At 47.1% G+C, this 20,659-nt stretch overlaps 1 protein-coding gene across 8 annotated transcripts in view; it reads right to left on the reverse strand.

The window, feature by feature from the left end:
- Positions 1–12,900: 12,900 nt before the first annotated feature.
- Positions 12,901–20,659, reverse strand: part of ANKS6 (ankyrin repeat and sterile alpha motif domain containing 6) — a 64,734-nt gene continuing 56,975 nt past the window's right edge. For 6 of the 8 annotated variants that reach the window (XM_031014558.3, XM_031014557.3, XM_055350042.2 and 3 more), the window contains 2 exons: positions 18,095–18,191; positions 12,901–14,128 (listed from right to left, as the gene is read on the reverse strand). In XM_031014558.3, coding sequence (XP_030870418.3) covers positions 14,079–14,128; positions 18,095–18,191 — 147 coding nt within the window. In that variant the 3' untranslated portion in view covers positions 12,901–14,078. Of the gene's footprint in view, positions 18,192–20,659 lie in introns of all 8 variants that reach the window. The other 2 variants (XM_019033676.4, XR_008668223.2) reach the window with 2 other exon arrangements.

Raw genomic sequence — 20,659 nt, forward strand, 5'->3', positions numbered from 1 at the left:
CATCAAGCCTCCTTCATAAGGGCACTAATCCTATTCAAGAAGGTGGAGCCCCCATGACCCAATCACCTCCTAAAGGGCCCACCTCTTAATACCACTACAGTGAGGATTTGGTTTTACACAAATTTGTTTTGTTTTGTTTGAGACAGAGCCTTGTTCTGTCACCCAAGCTGGAGTCCAGTGGCACGATCTCAGCTCACTGCAACCTCTGCCTCCCAGGTTCAAGTGATTCTCCTGCCTCGGCTTCCCGAGAAGCTGGGATTACAGGCATGCACCACCATACCCAGCTAATTTTTAATATTTTTGGTAGAGATGGGTTTTCACCACATTGGCCAGGCTGGTCTCAAACTCCTGACCTCAAGTGATCCGCCTGCCTCGGCCTCCCAAAGTGCTGGGATCACAGGTGTGAACCACTGCGCCCAGCTGGTTTTAATACAAATTTTACAGGGACACAAACACTGGGACCATAGCAGTGTCCTATTGATTTTTCACATGCTTCTGAAATTTGGAATTACAACATAGTCAAACGCTTTGGGATGATCCACTTTATATGATGAATGATACTCTCATATATTGTGCAAGATATTGCACTATCCTGCCTGCACAAGACCCCATGAATTCAGATGGATCTGTGGCTACGTTTAGAGGATTGGTTGAGGAGAAAGTTTGCTCCTGTGTTCATTAGGATTACTGAACAAGGTAGCAGTTTTATAAGGTTTCCTCCAGTTTCAGGGTGGCTTTATAAAGAATCACTGTATGTATCAGGTATTGCTTTCTGTTGGGTGGTTTTCCTGGGTATTTCAAGGGCATGGGGATTGCCAAACCGATGAGCATGATAAAGTTCAATTGCATGGCCATCTGGACTTCGTTTGGGGAGTTTCTTTGATTGATATCTTTATTTTGTCAGGATCCAGGAAAGCACTTAATTCTTTCATATGATGTTCATTATCTTTTAGCAAATGAGATGCCTCTGGGAATTTTCTAAATTCCATCTTCTCCTTCAGAAAATGGATACCATAGCTTGCAATGTGAAAAAAACAATAAATAAAGTTTCTTTCTGTCAAGTGGCAAACTCTGGCTAATAAGTCTAAGGATAAGGAATAACTGGAAGGGTAAACACAGATTTATTTTTCACTTCATACCCTTCTATACTGTTTGAATTATCTTTTACCATAGCATATATTCCTTTTATTTAAAAAAAGGTTCTTATATCATTTTGCCATTTTGTTATTGCTTTTGTTTCTATTTTTATCCTTTTCTTCTTTTCCTTTTGTGAAGTTTGTGCAGAGGATGACAAGTTCAGTTCATTTAAAAAAACTCCAACAACAAAACAGCAACCAACCCACCATATTTGCTTTCTATATTTACTATTGTTTTTCCTGTTTCAATTTTCTTTTTATCTCTGCTCTGGTCTTTCTCAATATTAGATTTAACCTTATATAGAAATAAGTTTTAAAAAAACTATGTCACTGTCTCTAAACTTTCGGAGGGGGAGCTGTTAGGAACACTTCAGAGAATCTGGTGTGGGGGTGGGCGCGGTGGTTCACACCTGTAATCCCAGCACTTTGGGAGGCTGAGGTGGGCAGATCAGCTGAGGTCAGGAGTTCGAGACCAGCTTGGCCAAGATGGTGAAATCCCATCTCTACTAAAAATACAAAAATTAGCTGGGCTTGGTAGCATGCACCTGTAGTCCCAACTACTCAGGAGGCTGAGGCAGGAGGATCACTTGAACCCGGGGGGTGGAGGTTGCAGTGAGCCGAGATCACACCACTGCACTCCAGCCTGGGCAAAAGAGCGAGACTGCATTTAACAACAACAAAAAAGAGTCTGGGGGAGCTACAGATTATCATGCAAAGGAAAGTGCAGGCAGCTTCAGGGGTCATGCCCTTCCCCAACCTGAGGCTAATATCTTTTCAGTGCAATCTAGGGTATATTACCCTTTGCATATATCATTGCATGTAATTATGTTTAATAATTATGTGAGGCATCTGTATGCCCACTTTTCAGAAGAGAAAATGGGGTCTCAGAGAGGTTGAACGATTTGCCCAAGACAGCACCGGAATAGTGACAAACTTTGGACAGTAATTTTGGATTTAAGCGGCCAGCCAATCTTTTCCACCACACCACAGCTTGAAGGTTAAGTAAACAATTGATTTTGTAACTTTTCATATTATTGACTCCCCTTTGTTGAAAGGGGGTGCTTGTTGCCTCATACTGTTTCTTTGCTGATTCTTTGGATGAGGAGACCTGCGGCTTGCATGGTCTTCTCTGGACATTGTTTGATGCTGGGTGTGAGTCTCTGAGGAGGTCAGTTGATTTACTGGCACATTGGAGGTCCTCAAAACACAATCCAGAAGAGAGTCAGAGGCCCTGGAGTTCCATCCCTCTCACTGCAGCACCCCTGGCATTGGTGCCACCACCTCTGGGGGCAAGGAAGGCAGGTGGGGTGAGGGAGGAGACAGAGGGGAGTCAAAGGAGGAGACAGGAGACTTGCACCCCATTCCCATTATGCTGACAATTGGAGGCCCCTTGGCTTTGGTTCTTTTTAAAATGAGATGAGTGATCATGTGAGCAATTTTAGCAACAAAAACCATCTTGAGCGTTTACCATGTGCTGGACTCCATGCTTAGCACTTTACAGCTAGGAAGAGGCAAAGCTGGGGTTCTGACTGGTTTGAAAGTCTCCAGAGCCCTCTACCCTACAAGCTATACCGTCCCACCCTGACTCTGAGGCCCCAACAGGCCCCCTCCAAAAGACTGGCAGCAGATCAAAAGGGATGAGAAAAGAGATGCCACACCCTTCCACATACCTCTCTTTTCCCTTTTGTGAAACCTTTCTTGCCAAAAGTTTACATTTTTAATGTTTATGAAAATAATATTATGATCAACGAAAAATTAATGTTCTGTATCTATTTTTAGGCATTTAGGGTCTCCCAACCCATGATGATAATGTGAACTACTTTGAAAGAAATCTCACTCATTTTGGGTTCATTCTTCCCTAATTCACATAACCAGAGCGTCATTCGGGCTTGCTTTAATTTTAAAAGATCTTTTCATAGGTGTGGTTTGGAAGGTGTATTCAAGATGAAAAGCAAGGTGATCACCCCTCATTGTGATTTCTGATCGCTTTGGTACTGGCCACTTCTCACTCCCTGCTGCCCGCCCAAATGTCATGACCTTTGCGCTTCTTTGTACACACAAAACTCTCCCCTTGGAAAGCTTTACCCACCAACTTTAAACTCCACCCACTTTTCAGGGCCCAGATAAAACTCTGCCTTCTCTGTGAAGCCTTCCCCAGTGTCTCTCCAAGGAGTTGGTGCCTCTGTCTTCTGCATGACCCCAGCTCTTTACCTCCACCTCCTGCAGGGCCCTGAGCACTTTCCACCTGGCACCACCAGCACTGCTGAGACTCAGCTGCCTCTCTACCACACTGTGTCTATCCTTTGTCTCCCCTCCGGTCCAAGGCCTGGCACACAGTAGGTCCTCAGAGATCTATTGAGACTCATTGGCAATGGCCAAGACTCGTCTTCCACGCTCCCTATAATTTCTCCCATATGCCTATCTGCTCTCAGCATCCGCTGGGTCCAATTCGCTCTCACTCTCTCTGGTCCTCCATGTACTCTGTCCTTTTCAGCTTTTCCCCCAGTCTTCACTTGACACTGCATGTTTTGGTAATCTATTGCTGGCATAACAAACCACCCCCAAATGTTATGGCTTAGAATAACCATCACTTTATTTGCTTATGACTGTAATTGGGCCTGGGCTCAGCTCAAAGTTCTTCTGCTGGCCTTCAAAATGGCATGGATGCTGGGAGACACAGTTCATGGGGGCCACCAATGTCACAGACATCTCACCATCAATCAGGGCTATCTGAGTCCATGTCTGTCTCCTATGAGTGGAACTCCTTGAAGGCTGGGGTTGTGTCCCCAGAGCCAGTACAGTTCTTAGCAGAGTTGGGGGCTTAGTGAAGAGGAAATTCCCTAAACAAGAGTCAGGAAATTCAGGCACTGGACCAGTTTTGCCCCACATGACTTTGTCCCAATCCCCACCCCTCTCTGCACCTGTTTCCCCACCTATAATCACAAGAGGTTCAACAGATCTTCCAGCTCCTTTGAGTGTGGCTATCATCCTGTGATTTTATAGGACTGAGTCCAGCATCCTTGATAAGGCTCCTGAGGCCCCAAGAGCCTCCCACAACCTGATTTTCCAGCCACAGACCCCAGGCCCCAGACACATCCCACTTCTTGCTGTTCCCTGGATAAACTGTTTCTAGGCCTCCATTCCTTTTCTTATGCTATTCCCTCTGCCTGTGCTATCACATCCATCCTTTGAGGATAGAGTGTACACTGCTTTAAACCTCATTTGCAGAGGCCGAGCAAACCACCTCCTTGGTTAGAGACATATTCACCTTCCATTCTATGCAAGGCCCTTTTCCCCTTTTGTTTTTCCCTTCATCCCTAATTCCCATTCTTCTCCCAACCCCCAACATGGTCACTCCTCCAATGTGCCGGATACATGTCACATATTTATCTATTCTTATAAAATATTCATTCCTCTAATAATAAGTGCCCAGGCTACTGCTAACTCTCCATTTTTACAAACAACACTGTAAATGTCCTTGTACATCTTTCCTTAGGGGCCTGCAGGAGAGTTTCTCTGAAGGATATATACTCAGGATTGGGACTGCTGGAACACAGGTATATTCATCAGTCTAACAGAAAGTAGAAACTGCTTGAGTACGTACCACAGGGGAACTTGAATGCAGGGAATTAATTACTCAGAGGATGGAAGAGCTGCGAAGTAACTTGGGGATGGGGAGGCAGCCATCCACAACAGCAACAGCAGGAAACTGCCCCCTTCCCCAAGCTGGAGGGACAGAGGGGAGAGGTTAGCTGGTAAAGTTGGAATCCCAGCTGAGCTGTTCGGCCACAGCTGGCCCTTTGGGGATGCAGCTGCTCCTTGGAGATGCCACCTGAGGCCAAGGGAGGAGGAGAACACCCTGGCTTCTTCCTTACTCTGACAGTCTGCAGAACTTCTCATATTTCTTGTGATGAGAGCAAGATGGTAGGATAGGAAGTCCCAGACTCATGAGTCAGTCCTTACCCCAAGTCGACACAGCTCAGTGCTGAGGGCAAAAGTATCTTCAGTGCCTAGCACACAGTGACTTCTTCCATGAGGGGAAAGAGTGGAGCCTATCAGGGCCACTCAGTGGGAGTTGGACGACAAGAAGCCTGGGAAATGCAAGCTGGAGGGACCAATCCCCATGACACAGCCCACAGCAGGAGGAGGACGAGACCCATCTCAGGGCACCCAGGCCTGGGGGGGCACATTGCAGGCAGGCACATACCCAACTTCCCTTAAATATGCCAGGCTGCTTTCCAGATAGCCATGCCAGCGAACATGACCCACATCCTTGCCAACACTTAGCATTATCCACCTTCCTAGTTTTTGAAATTAATGGGTATACAATGGACTCTTACTGTAATTTGCATGTCTCTCAGTTACCGGTAAGGTTGAGCATCTCTTCCTATGCTTGTCAAATATTCAAGGGTCTGTTTCTGTCGATGGCCTTTTCTTGGTTTGCAAATATTTCTAGCTACAATCGCTTATTAATCCCTTGTCAGATTTAGATACTGCAAATATCTTCTCCTTGTCTGTTCACATTGTGCCCTTCATTTAAAAAGAAATCTTTAATTTTTAGGTAGTAAAATCTTTTATTATTATTTGCCTTAGGGCTTTGTGCTTTTCGTGTCTTAAGAAGTTTAGCTCCACTTACCAGCTCTCTCACGTCCCCTCTTTCCTGGATTACAATTCTATATTCCTACACCTGTAGAGAGGGAAGAAGAAGCTTGGTTGTTTCTCCCGATCTTCTACATGACCCAATTTCAAGCTACTTTCTCAGAGAGAGATGTTCTCTACCTGTGTTTCCCAGGCTGAGTATTCGTTGCTAAAGAAGACTTTGCTTTCTGGGGTGTTAACTTCCTAGAGAACATACTAGACATTGTCAGCACAAACAACTCCACAGCTGAAAACAGCAAGGAAGAATATGAAGGAAAGATGCATGCAACAAAACAGGTTTCCAAACCAGGTGCCTCTCATAACTGCAAGAAAAGGAAGCATGTAAAATGGTGAAAGTGAGGATTTCTCAGTTCTCACCTTCCTCAGGTGTCATGTCTCAAGGGAATAAACATGCCCCAAGTTCATTTTCATTCCTTTAATTAAAAAAAATTCAGAAAGTGATACATATCATGGTTCTAGAAAGACAGAAAGAGCTTTGAACTCAGATGTCAGACAGACACCAGTCTAACATGGAGCTGACTTGTGATCTTTCTACAAGTCATCCCACCTGTTGGAGCTGCAGTTTTGTCTGGCCTGTAAAATGCAATTTACCATGTACACTTTTCCTTAAGAAGCTTCACTTGGAGAGTGGAAATGGAAGTGCTTTACAACTTTTACAAATTTTTTAAGCACCTACTAAGTGCTAGGCACTGGGGATAGTTTTTCTCATTTAATCCTTACAACCATCATAGAAGGATAAATGTATTATACCCATTTTACTGGTGGGAAGACTGAGAGATCCAGAGGTTCAGAGAGATTAAGTAACTTCCTCAGGCTCACACAGCTAGGATTGTTATTCCCCTTGCCTTAGTTGGACTGGAAACATGGAGCTCTCTGCTTTGGGGATCTTAGCTTTTCTATTTTGTATTTGTCAAGTTATTTCAGACTGAAGCATCCCATTTTCGTGCCCTGGGAACCAGGTTAGAAACAAATTTCAGATAGTGCTTTCCAGATCTTCCCTCCCCTCAGCTGAGGCGGTTCTCCACACTCTGGCAACCCCAGAGATCTCCAAACCCAGCTGCAGAGGCTCAGAGGGTCCCCTGAGACAGCTCTGAAGTGGTTCCCACGGCTCCTAGCAAGTGGAAAAGCGATAGGAGGACCTTGTCTATCCCAAGGGGTAGAAGGTGAGAGAGAGCCCTAGTGATGTAGCTTCCCATCACTAGGAGTTGGGAGATTGCCCAGCTCCTAAGCCCCCTGACTCCACTCCCAGGAGATGAAGCTGCCTGGAACCCCACCGGCGGACACAGGACAGAGGTGCTGAGGGCACAGCCTGGGTATCTGAGGACATATTGGGGTGACTTGGAGTAAATACAGCATGGAAGGACAGGTGCCCTGGCAGCTACCCTCGGGCGTCACCTGCCAGCTCAGGCTAATGATCCTGGGGCCATGACTGGGGATGGCAGGCTCGGGTGTTGCCCTCCCCTTGAGACTGGATAGAGACCCTTTCCCTCTGAGCTCCATTCATAGGAAACTCCCAGGTCCCAGTTGGCAAGCACTGAAGGGCCCAGGGCTGATCCCTCTCAATGCAGGTTCCTGTCAGCAGATGAACAAAGCATCAGGTGACTCCAGGAGCAATGAATCTCCTTTCCTTTCTTAGAAAATGATTATCAAGTCACAGACTGTCAAAGCTGGAAGAAACCTGAGATGGTGACATCAAACCTGCCTTACAGTGTACATGCGGAAAACAGGCTCAGAGAGGGCAAGCAAGGCTGCTCAGCACAGCAGATGTCACCCTGAGCCTACATTCTCAGCGATGCTGTCTGCTTAAATCATTCCTAGCAGCTCTGTGAGAAAAGCCCTCATCCCATGAGACCTCTGCCAAATTTGGGGCTGCATTGAACTAGGGATATTCCTCTAGATTTTGAAAACTTTAAGGCATAGCCCTCTTAGTTTTAAAATTTCACCCTGCACCATTTTGTTTCATGGAGTGTACAGAAATCCTGTTTCTCCCAAGAAAACAACAAAGAAACGATGGCTTCCTGTGTGAAATCCCCCGGAGGTGTAGGACTCAAGAAATATTCTGCTTCTCCTCTTGTAGAATCCATAGGGAACCAGAGAAATCCCAAGTCTAATGTTTCCTGGGGAGCATCACTACAATGCTGGAACAAACATCAAAGGAAGATACGATTGGTGGAGTGGAAAAACCGTGCATTTAGAGTTGAGAGACTTAGGTGAAAGTTTGTTTTGTCACTGATCTGCTGTGTGACCTTGGACTGGCACCATCTGGTTCTGGGTGTTTATTCCCCCATCATTTGGAGGAAAGACGGGATGCTCTCTAAATGCCCTTCCAGCTTTAGTACCCACTGGGACCCTAGCTCTCCCCACTGCTGTTCCTGGGCACCACCTCCAGCTTTCCTCCTGAGCTTGCAAAGCCTGGGAAGAGAAGGGGTTGGGTGTTTTTCTTCCATTTAAGCTCAGACTTATTAAGTGACTTGTCCACATTTCTCTGGAAGTGACAGGCGATGAATACGGAGTTCCTGAGGCGCTTTGTCCAGATCTGACCATGGAAATCAGGAGAAAGACAAATAATCTCCAGATTGCCTGGGTTGACGTCGCTGCTAGAGGATGATGTTAATTCTGCTGTTTACAGAAATAAGTCCAGTGTTGAGTCGAAGCTTTTTGGTGTCTAAAACCAGATGGTATTTCCTGCCTTGATCAGCCTCAGAGCTTTGGTTCCCATGGCAACCCTGAAGTTCCACCTACTGCAACTTCCCTGTTCTCCAAGCTTCTTCCTCTTCCACCATCATGCTGGGTCCATGGAGAATAAAGCCACTAACCAGCAGGTGCACAGCATTTGACAGTTTACAATATACTCCAGCAGTTATTACCTCATTTAATCATCACCACAGCTTTGCCAGATAGCATTTGCTAACCCCCCCATCCTACGGATGGGAAAACTGAGGCCTCAGAGATGAGGCGATCTGCGCTTTCAGCCCTCGATGGTGTAGGTAGAAGTCAAACCCAGGTTTCATGATTCCGGATCTCCACTGTGCCAGGATGAATATGAATACCCTGCCCTGCAGATCACCTACTATGCTTAGGATTCCTAAATGATCATTTCCACAAATAAATCAGGTCTAATCAAGGAATGGCAACTTTAAGCAAGTTACTTCTCTGTGCCTTACTTTGCTCATTTGTAACATGGGTTGTAATAATGGTATCTCTGGGTGGATGAGAGGATTAAGCACGCATGTACAATCAGAAGAAATACTTACTGGGGTTGAAGGGAAACCTGAGAAGCCAGGGTGAGTCTCAGTTCTGCCCTGCCTATCTGGGTGACTCTGGGTGGGTCATCTTGCCTGCAGAGCCTGCTTCCCCCAGTGTAGGAGGGAACAGCATCACAGTGCTCACACGCACGTGGTGCTTGAGAAGATGAATGCGCCGCCTCTCACGCTGCAGTGCACATATGCATCCCCTGGGGACCCTGCAAGGCCTGCATTTCTTACAAGTGTCCATGGACAACACTTTGAGTAGCAAGGCTGTAGCAAGGAAAGCCCCACACAGGTGTTATGAGTGATCAATCATGCAAAGAGTCATGCCCTGAGCAGTAGAAAGCTCAAGAAGCTTGAAGAGCTCACTGCAGGTGAGCAGGAGCCCCTTGGGCAACTTTATCAGGGTGTGAGATTTCTGTCAGAAGGGCTCCTTCGGCCCGAGCCCTGGGCTCTGCACAGCCTGGAACTCTTACGGGGTTCTGGTGAAAGCTCTCCCTGATCTTGCTCTCAATAGAGGACATCAAAACACCAATGTGTTACATCTTGCACAACAAAAAAAATTTATTGATAATGACTTGTGAACTCTTTAAAATAAACTTTAAATTAAAAGCAAAGTCAGTGTGACCCAGGAATGATAAGTGGCCTATGTTCAAGTTCACGACAGACAGGGGATCAATGGAGACCTATCACGTGGCTCTAAAAACAGTCTGCACTTTGCGCTTCCCCCCAATTTCCTTTGCTCCATATTCTTCCTTATGTGACTATGGTTTGTAAACTAAATTATGTGCGTTTATTGCTACCTAAGTAACAAATATTTTCCATTTATTCTTGCAATAAGTCTGGCCAGTGCATCCCTAGGCCTTGCCACAGGTCCATATCCCAGCTCCTCTGCCTGCTCTCAGCTCCAGGGACGTGGTGACTGCTGATGAGGAGCTCCTATGCCTTCCAAGGAACAGTGAGAAAATGAACGATTAAAAGTTTCTGTGCCCGAGGATCACCTCCATGTGCCAGGCACTGTGCTGGACATTGAACGATGTGAGTCCTCACAGCAGCCCTGTGAGCCGGGGTGTTGTGACGCCAGTGGATCACAAGCTCCTAGAGGGCAGGGAATTTGCTTTGCTCCATGGTGCATCCCCCGAGCCGACGAGGGTGTGCCATCAGTGTCTGCTGCATGGACATGCTCGCCTACCTGAGAAAGGCTGTCAGCACCCCCACATGGCCTCCTAGTCATGTGACACCCATGAGGTCACCCCACAGAAGCTGCAGTGACAATGGTGTGCAGCCTCCAGCTTTAGCTCTTTCTTCGTCGCCAAGGTTCCCCTCCACGCACACTCAACTGTTTAGAAAGCCCCTTGTCACAGGCCGGGTTCCCTGGGAAGTGCGCTCTGAGGTGAAGCAGAGCCTGCAGCCTGTTGCTTAGGAACTGATCTTGGGACAGACACCTGTGGAAGGGAAGAAGAAAGGTAGGACTGCGCGGAACGAGAGGCCAATGGCTGCGGCTGAGGCGGGGGAGCGGGAGTCCATGGGAGTCCACAGGGCAGCCTCAGCTGCCTCGAGGGCACCCATAGCTGAACAGGTCAGTCAAGTGGATGTCCATGCCAACGCCTGGGCGCTTCAGGGAACACTCATCTTCGGACTCAAAGGGAGTGTCTGGGTCATGATGAAAGTGGAGACAATTATCCTGCTAAAGAGCTGTGAGCACATGAGGCAGAGAAGCTCTGAGCCACGCTGAGACAGGAAATGAGAACCAGAGGAGCGGTGAAGGGGCATGGAGCAGGTGAAATGAGCTGTTGCCCTGGGAACATCCTGACCTCTCCCCGCCACAGGACCAGGACCAGGCAGCCCCACCTCATTCGCTGGCTCATTCTCAAAGCATTTTCTGTGCTGGGCTCTGGGGATACCGGCTGAAGACCTTCAGTCTATCTAGACTGCTCTGACAAAGGGGCACACGGATGTGGGAGGAAGAGGAAAGGGAAGACCCTAGAAGGGCCACACACCTGTCACACTGAACGGCACGGTAGAGATGAACAAGACTCACTGAAGGTGAAACACCAGCCAGGTCACAGGCATGCCCACAACCTCCCCCTGGCAAACCTTTTAAAAAAAATTATGGGAACATATATAACATAAAACCAGCCATTTTAAGTCTACAGTTCAGTAGCATTAAGGACATTCACAACGTTGTACATTACCATTAGCTAATTCTACAACTTTTTCATCACCCTGAAAGGAAACCCCCTACTCATTAAACAGTCACTTTCCATTCTCGACCCAGCCCCACAACCATGAACCTGCTGTCTCCAGGGATTTGCCTATTGTGGACATTCCACATAAATGGAATCATGGAATATGTGGCCTTTGGTGTCTGGTTTAACTTAGCCTACTGTTTTCAAGGTTTACCCAGGTTGCAGCATGTATCAACTTCGTTTTTTTTATGGCTGAATAATATTCCATCGTATGGATATAAATTTTGTGCATCCATCCATTGGACATTTCGGTTGTTTCCACCTTTTGTCTATTGTGAATAGTGCTGCTATTAATATTCACGTACAAGCTTTTGTTTAAATACCTATTTTCAGTTCCCTGGGGCATATACATAAGAGTGGAAGTGCTGGGTTTCATGGTCATTCTATGCTGAACTTATTGAGGAGCCACTCCCACTTCTTTTTATAGCTTTTCATAGAACCACTGGGCTGGAAGGGATCACAAAAGTGTCCTAGAACAGTGTTGCTCAAACTTTTGGATTTCACACACCAGTAAAACTAAAACTATCACCACCACATCCAGCCTCTTCCAAAGTAGGAGGGACTTCTGTTGGAATGAAGGCCAGCATGTAAAATGGAAATATCCAGTGTCAGACAAACTCATGGCCTCGTTCTTGTTTTTCTCATATCACCTCCACCTGGTACTGGTGCGTGGGGACCACTTACCTGGTCCAACCCCCAGCCCAAGTCTGCATCCCCTCTCTAGCTGCCCTGGCACAGGCTGGTCCAGCTTCTGTGCCTAAGGAATGCTCCTGTCCCTGGGCAGCTCAGATCCCTGGAACGTTCTTTCTCGTGGAGCGCTGGCCCTGTGCCCATGGTCTCCCCAGACCCTTGCCTCACCCTCTAGGGCCCCCCAGCTTCCCCCCACCACCTTCCTAAGGCCCCCTAGGGCTAAGCCCACCAATGTGAGCTACTGGGACCGGGGAAGCATGAACGAGGCAGTCCCAACTTGCAAGAATTCTTATTATTCTTTTGAGACAGGGTCTCATTCTGTCACCCAGGCTGGAGTGCAGTGGTGTGATCATAGCTTACTGCAACCCTGAACTCCTGACCTCTAGCGATCCTTCTGCCTCGGCCTCCTAAATTGTTGGGATTACAGGCATGAGCCGCCGTGCCAGGCCACTTGTGAGAATTCCTAAAAGAAATAGAATCACTAGGCTATTTATAGCTTTCAGAAGCCCTCCTCTCTAAATGAACAAGTTAGAGGCTTCAAATTGTGAACAAGTTGCAGAGGCTAAACAACAGGTTTCATTTGTCATGTTGCCTGGGCTTATTCAAATTCCATGTTCCCCTCTGTGCTGACGACACGCAGCAAGACACCAGGAAGAGTGTGAGGCCTGCACTCAGACCAGACTGTCCCTTGTCAGCTGTGTGACCTCAACAAAGTTGGTTAGCATCTGTGTGCCACAGTCACCATACTGACAGAAAAAGGAGTTTCAGTCTGCCTCACAGGGTTCCTGTGAAGATGAGGCAAGGTGACTTCTAGAAGCTGCGCCTGGCAGACCTAGGGACTCGCTCCATAGCAGCCATGACAGGCAGAAATTTGGGCAGTGTTTTACGCCTTGGATGAATGTAGTCAAAGTGGGAAGATAACTTTACATCATTTAATATACACAGGCCGACAAACAATAATCTTTCAAAGAATTAAGTCCCTGCATAAACATAACAATAAAATAATAAAGTGTCTATGGTGAGGAAAATAGACACTCCCTTGGGCAGAAACTAAAATGGCATCCTAGACTCTTGGCAGTGAATACACTGGCCCTAGTGAGGGCCCTATAGGGTAAGGCCAAACCTGGAGGTGGAGACAGGGTCTCCGACACAAGGATGGCCATGCCCTGTGTCTCAGCCCTGGAGAGGGCTCCAGCAGGAAACGGGAACCTGGGAGGGTCCCTATGCTGATTCGAGATGGCTCCACTCTGCTGGGCAGGGCCCCAAGTTGGCGGGGGTCCTGGAGCAAAGGGAGTTCTCAAGGGCAGGGAGAGGTGGTCTCAGCCTTAGGAAGGAAGCGCAGTGCCGGGGAGGGGAGCCGAGGACAATGAACTGGGCTTTGTGCTCGAGCTCACTACCCGTGATTCTGTGTGGATTTCCCTTCTATCATTCCCAAGCTTTGGCAACAACAACTGTTATTTTTGGGACTGGATTCTCAGCTGGGGGGCTGAAATCAAGGCAGGGTCTAAATCCACTCTTAGGCTGCATGTTAAGGAGGAGCAGAGCCCCCTGAGGCCAGAGGACCCACCTCACCCAGGGAGATTCCTTCTGCAGGCCAGTCCTGCAAAATCTGTTATCAGCTTTATTAGGGAAAACATCAGGTCTCTTTACACGTTGAACAGGAACTGCTGGTTAACAAGACACGATTAACTTGCTAGGAATGGACAAGGACAGCGACAGGATGGTGCTTCACAGTGCCTCCTGCTGATGGCACCTTCATTCTGGCTGCAGAATTCCCCCAGGAAGGGTCCCGGGCTCTTCAGGAGGCATTTACTTGGAAGTACAGGTCAGCGTATCTATCCAAAGTTGTCCAGCCTCCGGCCTGGCCCATGTCTTCAGGCAGCTCTGAGGCAAGAATAAAAGAGACGAGTTCCCTGCCCCCTTTTTACCCGCTGGATCAGCTTCTACGACTTGGTCAAACTATCTTTCTTTCTGTCTGCCATGCCAGGAAATCCAGTGACAGCAAGACCCAGAGTCAGGCACATTTGGAGGGCAGGTCCATCGGCCACTCCTCACTTCTGTGGGCTCCGATGCCAGCAGAGCCACCTGAGCGGCTGCTACCTCTTGCCGGAGGCAGTTTCTTCTGGCCTCACCCACCCAACCATGGCTATGTCAGGGCAGAAGGGAGAGAAGAGAGATGAGAGATGAAAGGATTTAAAATGTGCAACCATCTTTGAGGTTTCCCACATCTGCACTGCTCCACAGTGTGAAAAGGGCTTTCTCACTTTCACATGATCCCTGGGGGCTACTATCCCCCTGTAACCAAAAGGGAAACTGGGACTCAAAGGGAAGAAGAAACGTGCTCAACATCACGCAGCACTAGGTCTATGTCCAGTGCTCTTTCCAGGGTAACAGGTTGCTTCTACTCATTTTAAAGGACTAAAAACAGAAAAACAGGCGCCCAACTGACCCTTCCTCCCTGACGATCTAGAACTTACACATTACATGCTGCCTTTGCACATGCCCCAGCTGGAATGCCCTTTTTCTTTTCTGCCTAAACCTGCCCTTTGAGGCCCCACTCCAGCTCTCTCCTCTGGGGCCTGCCCAGGCTGAGCCTGAGCCATCATCGATGACTTTCCCTGAGCCATATACCCAGCAGGCTTCATCACCGCACCATCTCACCGACGTGCTTGTCTCCTCTAAGATACTGTGGGGTTCCCTTGAGGGCAGAGAAGTCCTTTTTCATCTTTGGAGACAGAGCGTACGAGTAGGGCTGGCACAGGGTAGATGCTCAGTAAACGTTCGGTAAACAAAAGAATTAAAAAATAAACAATCTCCTCACAAAACCAGCTGGCCTCCACATAATTTTGTGGCGCTGAAGAAGAGAGGTAGGAGCCCTCCGTGGCCAGCAGGGACTTGGACATCCAGCACTCAGGACACACCAGCAAGACACTGCCTGGGTGCTGGTAAACAATGCCCTCCACCCTGCAGGAGAGCTCAGGGTGGAGCCTCAGCTCAATGCCCTCAGGCTGCAGAGCTCTCAGAACAGGGACCCTGCCATCTCAAAGCAGGCCCGGTCCCCTGATGTCCCACTGCCAAGCATGCCACCTCTGCAGAGCTGCTGGGGAGAAAAGGTGACCACCAAGGGCCCTGACCCACTCCCAGGGCTGCAAGGCCTCTTGGTTGCCGCTGTTCCAGAAAAAGCGGGGCTTCCCCAATGGTGTCCAAGGAATTCCAGTCTTGCAAAAACACCTTGGAGAAGTGATGAGAGTAATGCGGGAGATGCTATGAGTTTCCTGGCCCTGTGAAGAGGCCTGACCCATGCTGGCATGCTGAAGGTTGTGAGAGGCCTGTAGCAAAGATGATTGTGTAGCTCGCTTTAGTGTCTGCCAAACCTACTCAACCAGGGAACCTCACCCCACTTTCACATACACACCCTACTTTTCTTTATGAAAAACCTATTAACATCCTGTGGAACTAGGGTTCCCAGGAGCATACTTTTGGGAAATGCTGGTGAAGGTTGCCAAGCAAGGGAGGTGCTTCTTGTGGGGGGAACAGCCACAGGCAGGCTGGGGACACGTGTGGGAAGGGAAGGGGGTGATCAAGGACCAAAAATCAGAAAAACAAGCACCCAACTGACCCCTCCTGACGATCTATAACCTACATGTTCCGTGCTGCCTCCACACATGCTCCCGCTGGGGTGCCTTTTCTCTTCCCTGCCTACCAGCCGCATCCAAACATCCCCAGAAAGGGTGCCAGGGACCTCTTGTGAACCAGCACACAAACTTCCTAGGATGAAAAGCCTTGGACACTTGAGTCCAGTGAAAAAGAAAAGAAAGGCATTGTCTGGAGCCTCTGCTGTCCTATCTGCAAAATGGGAATAGCCCCGCTCTGTCCAGGGTCATCCAATGAGTTCACGGAGGTCTACATTTGTGAAAAGGTGACCCCCCGGTGCAGCTGTGTATCATTGTTCAATCAAACTTACCTGAGTGGAAGCTATACCAGTATATTGTTATGAGAAAAACAGGACCACAGCAAAAAGCAGGCACAAAACCTCAAAGCACATAACGTCAGGGGCCATGAATTTCAGAGGCAAACAATTCTAGGCCTACTGTTAACCCCTGAAGCCATCAGTAAATTAAAACAAGAATCACAAGTGCTTCTAGCTCCAGGAGTCTATAGGAGTTAGTGGAAAAGGCACAGGCTTGCAAGCCCACCAGGTCCGGTTCTGACCCCAGATCTGCTCCTTCTGGGCTGTTTAACTGGCAAGCAGCTTCCCTCTCCTAAGCATCCATTTCCCGAATGTGCAAGATGAGGTTACACAATGCCACCTCCAGGGTGGCCATGAGGATGAAATGACAAAGGTAAAGCTGCCAGCACATAGTAGGGGATGAATGAGTGTGTCTCCTTAAAAAGGCTGGGACATTAGTAACCTTTGTAAAGCTGTCTGTCAGTAACAGCTAAATGAAACACTTTGTCTTCAGTCCTGTGGAAAGTTGGCTTCTGTGAGTGTAAGGCTGAGAGAATTTAAAGGAAAAACACCCAACCATCAGGGCAGGGGAAGAAAACTACGAGGCTCTGGGCAGTAAGTTAACGACAGCCTCTGAAAGCCAGCATAGGGGAATGGGCTTTCATGGCTGGGGGAGGGACAGATGAGAGATGGCACCTCCCAAGGAGACCAACTTGTGGCTCAGCACGGCTCAAGGTAGAGATCAGAATTCTGTGCAGCCTACCATCGACTGGGTACTTCCTGTAGACCCAGCACTTTGGGCATACTGGTTCTAAGCTCCAACTAAGAGGCCACTGAGCTTCATCTGAACTTTGAACCTGAGTCCAGAGCACAAGGTCTGCCCACTCTACCATGCTGCCTCTCAATGTTGGGACCCTCTATTTACAGGTGTTCTCTTGCCTGTCGAGAGCCTGAAGGCTCTGTATTGTGTCTGCACACTTGGCACCTGGTAGCTAACATAAATGCAACAAGCACTGGCTGAATGAGTCACTCAATGGAAAATACTTCAGAAAGCCAGTGGGTTTTAAAAGTCAGGGCCCCTCTAATTTAATAAAATATGATATGGTAGGAAACTACACAAGCCAATTCCCTTTTGAGGAACACAGCATTAACAGGATGTAGAAAAAATTCCAAATTTTCACTTCTTTGCCTAGAAACTTTGAGCACCAGAGACCTTTCACAATGTGACCCATTAGCCTTCTGCTTCCACTTTCAGTGCAGAAAGCCCTGCAGTGATACAGGTGAGCACTGCGGAGTACCAGAGCATCATCTGGTCTGACCTTCCACTTTGCAGATAAGGAAACTGAAAGCTAGGAAGAAGAAGGGATCCACACAGCAGGCCTCCACTTCTTTCCTTCTATAATAGACTCTCTTTGCAATAAAGAAAAATGCGTTTGACATACACATCTCGAACGTAAGCTGTATGCAGCAGGTGCAGTGGAATGCTAGAGCAGTCACATACACAGCACTAAGGGACCCAGTGGCTGAAAGGGGGTCAAAAAAGACTTCATCTGACAGGTGACTTGGACTAGGAGGGGCAAGTTAGAAGTTTTAAGGGAAGATGTGCCAGGAAGGCTAACTTCTCACCATAATACATACCCCCCATCTAAGTCAAAAGTTGTTGCTGGGAAGCCACTATGTGGAGACTGCACATCCTGGCCTCCTCTGCATCCAGGTGGGGCCACACGACTACCAGTGGCCAAGAGGACGTGAGCAGGAGTGATGTGTGTCAGTTAAGAGCAAGGCAGGTAAGAAGCAGCCATGCCTTCTCCATCGTCCCTTTCCCTTGCCGCCAGCCAGAAGCAAACTCTGAGGCTCCCGGGGAGGGCAGAGCACAGGATGAAAGGAGCTGAGTCCCTGCATCACTGTGTGAACCAACCTGCCAAGCAGAAGCACCCCCACTGGACTGTTACATGGGAATCTGTCTCTGTGTGTTGAAGTTTGTTGCAGCAAGAAGTACTACCAATGAATGCAGTGGACGTGAAGTGGGCATCCCGAGCAAAGGGAACAACATGACTAAGGCACAGCAGTGTGACGGGGGCAGGGCTGGGGCTGTGGCCATGTGAAGGGGTCCCGGGATTCAGAGAGCTCACGCTGATGGCTGCGGGAAGGAGGATCACGCACAGGGGCTGTTGCCAGGGGCCCTGGTGTTGCTGGCACTGCTCTCAAAGGAAGAGTGAAAGTTGTGAATGGTTTCCTGTAAAATTTGTCTCTCGCGTCCCTGTGGAGGAAATTGAAAACAGACACAGAAAGTCTTATTAAACCTTTTAACCATTAATTCAATTGACACAGTGTTGTTAATGTTCAACTCATACTTCAAAAACCCATGGGCGTCTTGGGGAAAATAAATTACCTAATTGAAAGAGTACCGAGTTCGATAAAAACATACTGAGTCAGAATCTCCCCAGTACCCACCATCGCAGCCTGTCAATGCTGGAGAGGCCCTGGGATGCAGGACCCCAAACCCCTGGACAGAGTGGGAGGCCGAGTCTGGGGCAGGACTTACTCCTCCCGAGTCGCACGGCCCGGATTCGAGGTCTCCTTTCCTGCGCCTCTGTGCATCTTTCCAGTCCTCAGATTTCCAGATAATTCAATGGGAGCCAAGTTTCCTTCTGCTACAGGATAAGAGTTTAAACTGCCTTTGCTTCCCTTTGCCCAAAAGCTGCCGGATTTGTCTTCACAGAGATTCACTTCTCACTCTATTCCTACAACGCCCCCTGCCCCCTATACACACATTTTCAGATGAGAAAAGAGGGTGGATGTGAATGTTCCGTTAAGCCCAGAAAACATCATCATTGCATTCCAGGCTCAGAGGCAGCAATACTCAGAGGTTAAGAACAGAGACTGGGTCCTAGCCAGAGCAATCAGACAGGAAGTCAAACTGTCGCTGTTTGCCGATGACATGATCGTTTACCTAGAAAACCCTAAAGACAGCTCCAGAAAGCTCCTAGAACTGATAAAAGAATTCAGCAAAGTTTCTGGATACAAGATTAACGTACACAAATCAGTAGCTCTTCTATACAACAACAGCGACCAAGCTGAGAATCGAATCAAGAACTCAACCACTTTTATAATAGCTGCAAAAAAATAAATAAAAAAAAATACTTAGGAATATACCTAACCAAGGAGGTGAAAGACTTCTACAAGGAAAACTAGAAAACACTGCTGAAATAAGTCACAGATGACACAAACAAGTGGAAACACATCCCATGCTCATGGATGGAGAGAATCAATATTGTGAAAATGCCCATATTGCCAAAAGCAATCTACAAATTCAATGCAATTCCCATAAAAATATCACCATCATTCTCCACGAAATTAGAAAAAACAATTCTAAAATTCATATGGAACTGAAAAAGAGCCCGTGTAGCCAAAGCAAGAATAAGCAAAAAGAACAAATGTGGAGGCATCACGTTACCTGATTTCAAACTATACTATAAGGCCATAGTCACCAAAACAGCATGGTACTGGTATAAAAATAGGCACATAGACCAACGGAACAGAATAGAGAACCCAGAAATAAACCCAAATACTTACAGCCAACTGACCTTTGACAAAGCAAACAAAAACATAAAGTGGGGAAAGGACACCCTTTTCAACCAATGGTGCTGGGATAACTGGCTAGCCACATGTAGGAGAATGAAATTAGATCCTCAACTCTCAGCTTATTCAAAAATCAACTCAAGATGGATTAAAGATTTAAATCTAAGACCTGAAACTATAAAAATTCTAGAAGGTAACATTGGAAAAACCCTTCTATACACTGGCTTAGACAAGGATTTCATGACCAAGAACCCAAAAGCAAATGCAATAAAAACAAAGGTAAATAGCTGAGACTTAATTAAACTAAAGAGCTTTTGCATGGCAAAAGGAACAGTCAGCAGAGTAAACAGAAAACCCACAGAGTGGGAAAAAAAATCTTCACAATCTATACATCTGACAAAGGACTAATATCCAGAATCTACAATGAACTCAACCAAATCAACAAGAAAAAAACAAACAATCCCATCAAAAAGTGGGCTAAGGACATGAATAGACAATTTTCAAAAGAAGATATACAAATGGCCAGCAAACATATGAAAAAATGCTCAACATCATTAATGATCAGGGAAATGTAAATCAAAACCACAATGTGGTACCACCTTACTCCTGCAAGAATGGCCATAATAAAAAAAAATAAAAAAAAAAACAGTAGATGCTGGAATGGAGGTGGTGAAAAGGGAACATTTCTACACTGCTGGTGGGAATATAAACTAGTACCACCACTATGGAAAACAGTGTGGAGATTCCTTATAGAACTAAAAGTAGAATTACTATTTGATCCAGCAATCCCACCACTGGGTATCTACCCAGAGGAAAAGAAGCCATTATATGAAAAAGATACTTGCACACACATGCCTATAGCAGCACAATTCACAACTGCAAAGTCGTGGAACCAACCCAAATGCCCACCAATCATCGAGTGGATAAAGAAACTGTGATATATATGTGATGGAATACTACGCAGCCATAAAGAGGGATGAATTAATGGCATTCGCAGTGACCTGGATGAGATTGGAGACTATTATTCTAAGTGAAGGAGACTATTATTCTAAGTGAAGTAACTCAGGACTGAAGTAACCAAAAATAATATGTTCTCACTTGTAAGTGGGAGCTAAGCTAGGAGGATGCAAAGGCATTAAGAATGAC

The sequence above is a fragment of the Gorilla gorilla genome, chromosome 13, assembly GCF_029281585.2.
Source record: "Gorilla gorilla gorilla isolate KB3781 chromosome 13, NHGRI_mGorGor1-v2.1_pri, whole genome shotgun sequence".
Classification (NCBI taxonomy): Eukaryota; Metazoa; Chordata; class Mammalia; order Primates; family Hominidae; genus Gorilla; species Gorilla gorilla.